At 35.7% G+C, this 10,411-nt stretch overlaps 1 protein-coding gene across 1 annotated transcript; it reads left to right on the top strand.

Annotated features, from left to right (window-relative positions):
* Positions 1 to 711: 711 nt before the first annotated feature.
* On the top strand, positions 712 to 5,524 carry si:dkeyp-69e1.8 (uncharacterized protein LOC100001340 homolog). Its single transcript, XM_059518856.1, has 3 exons — positions 712 to 1,293; positions 3,396 to 3,550; positions 4,577 to 5,524. The coding sequence occupies exons 1-3, from the start codon at positions 1,200 to 1,202 to the stop codon at positions 5,351 to 5,353; spliced, it is 1,026 nt and encodes a 341-aa protein (XP_059374839.1). The 5' UTR covers positions 712 to 1,199; the 3' UTR covers positions 5,354 to 5,524.
* The last annotated feature ends 4,887 nt before the right edge of the window (positions 5,525 to 10,411 follow it).

Here is a 10,411-nt window from a genome sequence, read left to right as displayed (position 1 = left end):
TGTTTCACAGAATAAAGAAACTCACAGAGGTGCGTAAATGATGATAGAAGTTTCATTTTTTGCTGAACAAACGCTTTAATGTTTGACATCCAAAGAGTCCGAATATGGTTTGTGCTCATTTTGAAATAAAAACAGGATGGTCTGTAATGTAAAGTCATTCATACATGTGCCTTAAGCCTTAAATGCTGGGGTCAAATTTCAAAATAAGTTCAAACAATTCATTTTTTTCTTTATTTGGTTTGCATGACTTTTTTGTTTAGTTCTTTGCTATTTTATTACAAAAAAAAAATATTTTATTAGAACGCATTATTGTTTTTATGTGTGTATATATATATATATATATATTGCATGTGTTACTATGATACAAACAGGGTTATTGTTAGGGGTTAATATGTATACATTTCAAGTCACATATTACTATACTGCAGCTTTTCCAAGAACATTTTGTGACCACAAGACTAAATTACTCACTAGAATGACACAACAGAGGCTACTAATGGAAAGATAAGAACTACTGCTTTTAGCATGCAAATATATTAAATATTAGTAACTAAACCAGGGCATAGAGTTCTCAACTTCCTGTTTGTGATCACAACTGATAAAAATGCTGTAACACTAGCCCTTTTTCCACGCAGTTAATTAAATCAGACACAACTTTAAGAAGTGTCTGTAAATAAGGCTGTGATTCAGAGACCGAGAGAAGTGGAGGAGGAGGAGGGCGTCCCAACAGTATCACATGTTCAGGCAGAGTCACACTGTCGGCAGTGTTTTGACTGAACAGCAGGAGGAGAAACAGGAAGTACAGAGGAACACAACACAGACCAGGCCAGATCATAAGCACACGGTACACAAAAGACCAGTCTCTCACTAAAGGTAAGCCTCTCGAGCTTGTGTTCTTTATCAGCTTTCACATAATCAAAAGCAGACATCAGTTGTTTCTTGGTATGCCACGCTGCTAGAGGAAGCGAAGCACTTACAGTATTGCTGTTAAGCTGTCAGTTGAAATGTGGCAGTTAAAGTGCAAGGAATGTGAAATGTGTGTTTGTGGGGCCCTTCCTCTGCTGAGTCATCTGAACAGAGTTAACCCCTTCATTTCCACTCTTATTTCCCCACTGGTGCTCTTCCGTGTGCATATTTGAAGACAATTTTTAGTCTACGGCACCATACATTATGTTCTGTTCCCTTTCAAGCTGCAGACTATGGAGGGAAGTACGGCACAAGATCAAATTCACCAGGAAGAGAAAGACAGGTCTGGAAGCAGTGAAGGAGGGCAGACGGATCTGAAGGAGAGAGGTACTAGAGGACGTTTGCTTGAGTTTCAGAAATAATGTCTGATTTACACTATAGCCAAAGCACACCAGCAAGGTTTTGTGGACATGATATTAGCCTACCTTCTTTTTGTACCATGGTAATGCCTTGCTTTTGGAAATTTACCATGGTGATACCTTGTTTTTTTGGACATGCATCATGGTAAAACCTTGTTTTTTTATTTACCATAGTAATACCTTGTTTCTAGACATGTACCATTGTAATGTATCTCAAATCTTCTTGTCTAGTATAATACCTTGGTGTGTTTTGAAGTACTTTGGAGTGCCAGTCTGTAAGAAAAGTGAAAAGTAATTTAGATTACCAGGCAGGTTAAATAATATTTTTAATTCAGATTAATTACCACATAAAGCATGTTTCAAAACATTTTTGCAGTGCTTGTAACATAATGTACACAGTAGGATACATGAACTCTTTGAGTAAACCCTCTCAGTAAAAGGTACAAAATCTGTGGTACTATAATATGTACCTTATTGATACTAAAATGGAAAGGTACTGCCCCAATGACAGCTTTTGAAAAAAAATGTCCCTTTATGAAAGATACATAAGACACATAAAACACGTCATAATTTTGTCCTGTCTCTTTATATAGCTTGCCATTTTTCTTAATAAACTAAAGAAGCCCTTTCTGAGATGCTTGAAACTGAGACAAATATGTTTTTGTTTTTTTGGGGCGTTTTTTCTCGCTTATAGCATCTTACAATATGTTCCTCTTCAACCACTCAAAGTAAAAAATAAAAATAATTTTATAAGCACCCACATTAAACTGTCGGCCCACCCACAACTGTAGAAGGTGGAAGATACTTTTCATTTCAGAAAACAGCATTACCAAATATAAAATGACACTTTTATGCTGACCCACCCACATATTGTGTAGTAATTGAGCTTTATTTGTGTGTTGAAACGGGTGTACGCGTAGCACACAGATACACTCACATCTTTTAGCCAATCGAAGTTTAAATGTGGCAGTTTAAGTTGCATTTCTGATGTATCATATCATGAAAGATGTTATGTGTCCGTTCAGTCTTTAGGCTGCGCTATTGCATCAAAATAATGTGATGCAGAACTAGCAAAATTGGCTTTCACGTTATTATATCCTGGTAATCGGTATGTATAATGCATCATAAAGACCTGCTTTTTTTAAGTAGTAAGTTAAATTTAAATTGTATGTAGTAAGTTAACACACGGTTCACTTTTGATCTGTTTTTATTTTAATAAAGTGATAACGTCAGACATGTCTTATTTATGTTCAGCATTCATTTGAACCTGTTGGCCATGGATTATGAAGTAGCCCATTTTTATATATATAAAACGTTTTTGCATCCCCCTGCATATTTTATTCTTTTCATTGCTCGTTTCATTTTGTTCAGTCAGGTCTGGTGCTATGGGACCAGTTTATTTATCCTGGTTTCTAGGAAGTCCAGCCCATATGTGAAATTACAAGCTCCAATGTTTGTGTGGAAAGAAACAGATTATTTTCATTGAGATATCTAGCTGTTTTGATTTGAAAAACAAGAGTTTCCACTTAAATTGGAAAAATATTAAACTTGCTTTTGGTAAACCCAGATTCGTGTCAGTTTGTCACACCATTAACTGACGTATTTCTTCTTTAAACATTAAAAGGCATTCAATAAAACATTAGATTTCGAACTCTGACTAAAGATAGAATAATCGTTTCTTATTTGCATGTTTCATATACAACAAATCAGCTGGTATTACTAAATAATAGTAAACATACGATGCATAACCACTCAAACATAAAATACTAAGATTTTAAAATAAAGCTCAGTGTTTTAAAGGCAAATCAAATGTGCATTTAATTAATTTCCAATGCAGTGTAAATTTCATGTTTTATTATGCATGTATTGTAATGAAGTTTTCAGAAATTATGAATCAGCCCTCATAGAACCAATAACACAACTTGAGTTTTTTTTTTTTTTACAAAGCTAAATCTAAAATGTAAATAAATCCAATTTTCTAATATTTTTTGTGGGGAAAAGCCAAATAGAAGTGGTTTCTTTGTTCCTCGTGTGTGTTTTTCATAACGCTGTTTCTGTCTGTGGTTGTAGAGTTGAGACTGGTGCTGCTCGGCTCAGCGGGTGCTGGGAAAAGCAGTGTGGTCAATGCCATCCTGGGCGGCCCGACATCTGAGTCTGACAGTCCCGGCCCTGAGACACCAGCCACCGACTGTCAGAAGAGACGTGTGACGCTGGCAGGACGACAGGTGCGTTCACGTCTCACTTAAAACTCTGTGAAAGGCCACACTCACTCTGCACAGATTTGTTTTATGTAAAATAAAGCTGCATCAATGCATTCAAATGATTTCCTAGTATGTGACTAGGCAAAAGCATTTCATAAAATGAGTCACAGTTTTGTTTTCATTATATTCACGTCATAAACCTTAACTGTAATTGTACAAATTTAACTGACTGTAAGGAAACTTGAACTCACTTTTGTTCTTATAAAACAAGTAATTCATAAAACATAGATGCCGCCTGGGAGATTTAAATCCAATTGAATTAAAATTATAGTTTTTTTTTTTTTAAGAAATTCATATGTTAGCTCAATTGATATTTGTCTACAAAACCAGTTGAAACCTTTGATTCAAAAAGAGAAACATAATTAAAAAAAAAGTACATTTATATTTTGTATATTTACCATACAGTTCCATTTGGTAACATTAGATTAAAATTTAATAATTGTTAATTATAACATTATAATTACATATAATTGTTAATTATTATAATTATAGTTATTAACTGCATTAGTTCACATGAACTAACAAAGAAAGTGTATTAATCTCAGGTCATGTTAATTTCAACATTTACATTATTAAAAACAAAAGTTGTATCTGTTAATATGATTATATATTTCTCACCTGACATGAATTGACAATAAACTGTTGTATTTTTTTTAACTAACATTTAACAAATGATGAATAAGTAATGTTAGATGTATGGCCTAATGCTAGTTTATCTCAGTTAATGAACTACCATTATAAATAAAATATTCAATATTTTAAAAAAATTATTTATAAAAATTATTATAACATTGAAAGTGGCTTAGTGTTACCTACAGTTAAACTAATAAACTATATAACATCTCTCTACCATGGTAAAATCACTGTAACACATGATCTTTCATTGCTTTTTTTATTTTTAATGGAGCCAAATAGATCTATGTGTGCTTTATTAATTCATAGTGTACTGAAGGGGCTTTTTTCTACAACTATGTCTTCTTGTCTTCACAGGTGGCTGTCGTGGACACACCTGACTGCCTGTGCATCGAGCGTCCCGCAGACGACGTCCGCCGCCAGTTTTCGCTCTGCGCAGCTTTATCAGCCCCGGGGCCCCACGCTTTCCTGCTCTGTGTCCCTGTCCACCGGCCCAGCAACCTGGAGCTACAGATTTTGGAGACCATTGAGAAGGTGTTTGGCCCCGAGGCGGTCAGTAAACACGCAATGGTGCTCTTCACTCGCATGGACCGACTGCCTGAGGATGTTTCTCTGGACGAGTATCTCGAAACAGAGCGGCCCGACTTGCTAGAGCTTGTGCAAAAGTGCAAGGAACGACATCACCCGCTGCTGCCGGGATCCAGCGTGGAGGAGCTGTTCATGAAGGTGGAGAAGATGGTGGAAGAAATCGGGACACGCTTCTACACCTGCCCTCTGTTGCAGGAGGCAGAGAGGAGAGTGAAAGAGAAGGAGGAGGAGATCTTGAGAAGCAGAAGAGGAGAAGGAGAGGATGACTCGGAGGGAATAAGGGCCGAAGCAGAGAAAAGTGTGACCGATTTGAAGGTTGAGGGAATCGCAGAGCTCTGCGTCTCCACGCCTGACACCTCGTTCTTACGCTGGGTGTGGGCCAGTGTGGTCGAGTGGCTCCTGTGGCTCCCGAATATGGTGAGGGGCAGTACTTTACTGGGGTCGATCGTGGGGTTGTTCGTTGGGGGGCCCTTAGGAGGGGCCATGGGAGCAACGGTGGGCTCTGTGGCGACGGAGGTGGGTAGACGGAAACAAAAAACCAAGTGAGTACTTGGAAATTTGGTAACAGTTTATCAACAGAAACATTAAACAACAGATCAGTTGTTCTTGAACATTGAAATAGGAATATATAGTCAGCTACAGAAGTCATTATAAACGCTAATAATGTTTTTCTTTTAAATACATGCTTTTTTTCCCATTACAAATTGTATTATTAAAGGTCCCATGACATGGATTATTTCCTTTTCTTTAAATGCTTTTTAATGTTTCCTTAGGTGTACTTATATTGTTAGTATGATTTTTACATTTAAAATTTAGAAATAAAAAGCTTTTTTTATATCCTGAGATTAGCCCTCTGGCTTGAATGCTCTGTTTGAAGGGGCGTGTCTGCTGTGAGACTCCGAGGAAACGACAACTGTTGTGATTGGCTGACATCTTTGCATTTGAAATGCGTATTACATATTACATGTGGACCCCTCTAAAATATATATATATATATATATATATATATATATATATATATATATATATATATATATACTAGAGCTGTCGAGATTAACGAATCGTGGATTTGTTGATTATATAATTATTTTTTTCGATCTTTTCCCATCACATGAAAGGCTGCAGTGATGAGCAGCATTGAGTAGACAGAGTCTGTTTATCGCGTGAATGCACTCAATGCAGTCATCTCGTCATTATTGCAACACGTTTTCTCACACAAAATGCTTTCACCACAACTAACAGCAAACACATGAATACAGTAAGAGCTTTGTTGTGCAGCATAACAGCGTCATTCATTGTAACGGCAGTTTGGGCAAGTGTGCAGATATACTCGGTTCTTTGATCGCTCTCTGTAGTTAAATCACAATTTAAATAACAGATTTGTTTAATGCTACTAAGAGAAACAACGTGAAGTTGATCGTTTAGTCACTGGCTTGATTCACTGATGCATAAACAGTATTAAACGATTTAGAAAGAAAGTCTGTGTGAACTTGAATAATTAGCTACACATCAGAAATCACTGATCACAGATCAGGCATTAATGAACAGGGTTACTCACTGTTTGTGGCGGTGCTGTCGAATCCATATCATAAAAGTCTGTTTGTAACGCCTGTGCTGACAATGCGACTGAATTATATGTAAATATTTGGGCGGGCAAAGCAGAGAAAGGGGAGGTAACATTTCTCTTTACAACGTCACAAAGAGGAGATTCAAGATCAGACCGTTTGAGCTTCCATTTTCTCAAAGGCAGAGAAAGATAGTAAAATCTCGATTTGCACCGATTAAAATTTTTAGAAACTTGGGGACCACATACATGCTAGGGGAAGTCATATTAATGTTAAAAAACCTCAGAAAGTGAAATTTTCATGTCATGGGACCTTTAATAGTGCTGTCAAACGATTAATCACGATTAATCGCATCCAAAATAAATGTTTTTGTTTTCATAATATATGTGTGTGTGTTCTGTGTATTTTTATTATGTATATATAAATACACACACATGCACGTATATATTTTGAATTGTATTTACATTTATAATTTACACTATAAATGAATATATTTAATATATAAACATTGCATATTTTTCTGAAATATATACGTGCATGTGTGCATATTTAAATATACATAAACAGTACACACACATATATTATACAAAAACTTTTATTTTTGGATGCGATTAATCATGATTTATCGTTTGACAGCACTTATTATTAACTGAGTCGTATTGAACAATTAATATTAATTCCAGAGTTGTGGATTTTGGTTTGTTCCCCTTTCGCTTTAATTACAGAAGCAATTTACGCAAGTTTGTGTAAAACTGATCATGTTCATGCTTGCTTGTTTTATTTCTGACCCAAAAATAGTTCAGAATACTTTTTATTTTGTTTTAAATAAAAACATTCCATTTATATCTGTTTAAATTAGATTTAGAATTTAGATTTTAAGTCTCTCTCTCTCTATACTGTATATGCACAGTAATTCCAACTATTTGAATGTTCATTAACTAATGATCTGTTAAGCATAAATGTTTGTTAATGTTATTCAAGATTTTATTCAAGATTGTATTTGTCACATACAAATAATATAACATGCAACAAGCAGAGAAATGTAGGTGAAAAATATTCCAAAGCATTCAAATGCTTAAAGAATCTTCATAGCTAATCACCAAAAGCAAGTATAACAAACTCAGTTTCTAATGGTGAGCAGAAGATAAGGGTTAAAATGTCTTTGAGATCCATTTCTCAGACTTTTTGTGTGCACCATTAGTTTTGCACTTAAGCTTTTTTTTTGCCTTAAACACTAGATGTTATGTGTCTTGAGTTTAAAAGGCAACTATTCATAAGCACCGTATATGGAGCAATTGAGTGAATATCACTGTCTTTACACTGTCACCAAAGAGCTGTATTTCTCACATGCACAAGTAAAAATCACAGTATCACTACTAAGCCTGAAGCGCTTTCTTTGAAGTGAGCATTGAACTCTAAGCGCACTATAAACTCAGGATTTGTTTACAGGCCATAAACATCTCCGGATCTAGGTGCATAACAGTGTTTTTATTACATCACTGCTGCACTAAACAACTGCTATGGAACAAACGCATGCTACACATTTTCAGACTGATCGCATGAGCATAAATTTAATAGCACTCCTCGTGTAAGCGATTCTCGTATGCAATTTTGCCACTTAATTGGTTTGCAGTTCAAATGTTTCTGCAGCTGTTCTGGAGAATGAAAATAAAGCGCCATAATGAAAACAATCAGTGATGGTGTGACTAATTTCCGTGTTTTATTTACACATGCATTTGCAATCACTAGTTTCAGCCATTGGTTTGGAGTTAAGAAATAATTTTTAAGAAAGAAGGAAGCAAATATGAAATCCCATGCACATGTGGCCATATATGTAAGCATATGTAAATAAATTAAATACCAGTATTTATTTGTAATTAATTAAATAAGAATTTTCATAATATAAAAAATTATATTTATATAATAATATTTATTATATTTTAAAATATATTTACCTATATTGTAATATCTGTACGTATTATGTAAAAAATATTAAGTAAGTTCAAGTTGACAACTATTTAGACACTTTTGCACAATTTAAAATCACATTTTTCTCAACAATTTTTGCTCAGTGACTTTAATCAACATGGTGTTGTGCCGATTTTTAGTGGGTTTAAGTAAGATCTCCTCAAGTTCGCAGTTGTGTTGTTCATCCCATAAGTTATGGATATGATCCAATAGACTTTAATAACCAGAAAGTGTCCAAATAGTTTATATTATGTACATTATATATATTATTTAAGCATTTATAACCTCACAAAGTATGTTATATGGAATGTTTTGCTTGAAAAGTGTGCTTGTGATATCTTTCTTAAAAAAGGAAAAAAAGATGTTTTTTGTTATATAATACAAAGATTTTCATACACACAAGCGCTGCTTAAGTGTCCCGAAACTGTTTGGGGGCACTATATCATATATCCAAGTATTTACTGTACATGTATTGCCTGCCACATATAGCATTTCTGTATGGGATTTATCAGTTTAAACCGAAAGGATGTGTCTCTAAAAAAAACTAAGATCTACAAGAAACCCAATGAGCCCTTCGGCTTAGTCTTTTAACAGCTTCAGGAGCCACGAGCAGACAAGAATATTGTGAAAACGCTTTTATGCCACTGCAGAAAGACGTCAGACAGACAGATGCAAAGATGTCTCTCTCTCTCACCCTCTTTTGTGAGAGCAGGTTTATGGTTTTGACATTGACATAAGTGATAGTCTGCTAAACCCATCCATCAAAAAAAAAAAAAAAAAAAAAAAACCCATCCCTGTATTTCTCCCTTCAGTACAGCAAGGCGTTTCCTCATGTGGGTGGTCCGCCCAGGGAGAGAGAAAGAGAGAGAGACAAGCCTGCTCTCATGTTTCTAAGCACAGAAAGAGAGAGAGAGAGAGAGAGAGAGAGGTACAGAGAAAGAGCTTGCTGTGGGACGTACATCTGTCTTCCAGATGTGGCTTTCTGCAGTTGTTTGAAACAGGAAAAAAGAAAGTTTAAAAAATAAAGGAAAATTGGTGCTAAACAGATTTTTATTGTCAGGGATTACGGATGTAGTGCTCTATAGATTACAGTATAGCAGGCTGTGTATGACTCAGCCAGTACTGTATATTTTAACCTCAGATCCATCTTCTTAAAGAAACGCCGCAGGAATGATGTAGTGCGGTCCCCTGCGTACTTGGACTTGTGGATAACGTGTTTAAAAAGGAACACCTGTCCAAATATTATTCTGTCCTATTGGACATGCATCTGGAAGAGGACAGGGAGAGAGAGAGCGATGAGAAAATGAGGGAGAAATGTGCAAAAGAAAGCAATGGAAAGAATGAAAAGGAGAGGCTGTGGATTAATATGAGAAAAAAACACTAGAAATATAGAGGGAAAATAATATAAATGGTCGAGTTTGTTCCCTCACATAAAAGATGAAAAAAAAACTGAACATTCTTTTCGTGGCGATATAGTTGCCTCTCAAAGGACCCGATGCCCTTGAGAACCGACACCACGATGATTTGTGCCGGTATGCATAGCACGGGCCAAAGTCTGGCGGAGTCTCAAGTGGCCCATCTTTAATACGGTAAGGATGAGTTATGCCACCGCGCCCCTCAGAGGAGATGTTGTTGTAAGGGCCTTGTGGTCCACTCGGTGAGGAGCAGAAGCAAACTGCAGACGCCTCGACATTATTCTCTTATGATTGCTGCCTGTGGCCTGAGAAAGAGCAAAGCCCAAGCAAAAAAACTAAACGGTGACACATTTTTTTTTCCCACAGCGCGTACGTCATCTTTTAGCCGTTAGCTCGCATGCATTTTTCTAAATCAAAACGCCGCCAACGCTTTGCTAACATGCAAACAAAAAATTGCAAAGCACTGTGGGATAGATTACAAATCTACGTTTCTTACTTTTTTAAAAATCCTTAAAGTAATATAATAAGGTAACAGTTTAACCCAGAAAATACAGTTTAAAACTAAGTTTGTCACAATATGGTCAATGACATAAGTATATATATATATATATATATATATATATAAAAAAAATGAAAGTAGTGTTTTCCGTTGGTTG

Source organism: Carassius carassius, chromosome 1, assembly GCF_963082965.1.
Source record: "Carassius carassius chromosome 1, fCarCar2.1, whole genome shotgun sequence".
In the NCBI taxonomy this organism is placed as follows: Eukaryota; Metazoa; Chordata; class Actinopteri; order Cypriniformes; family Cyprinidae; genus Carassius; species Carassius carassius.
The sequence above is the reverse complement of the archived record's forward strand: the minus strand, read 5'-3'. Positions and strand labels throughout refer to the sequence as shown.

Bases quoted from the DNA above. Each gene is read 5' to 3' on its own strand.
- si:dkeyp-69e1.8 (XM_059518856.1), top strand. From the start codon at position 1,200: ATGGAGGGAAGTACGGCACAAGATCAAATTCACCAGGAAGAGAAAGAC. The intron at 1,294-3,395 runs GTACTAGAGGAC...CTGTGGTTGTAG, and splicing joins GACGGATCTGAAGGAGAGAG to AGTTGAGACTGGTGCTGCTC. The intron at 3,551-4,576 runs GTGCGTTCACGT...TTGTCTTCACAG, and splicing joins TGACGCTGGCAGGACGACAG to GTGGCTGTCGTGGACACACC.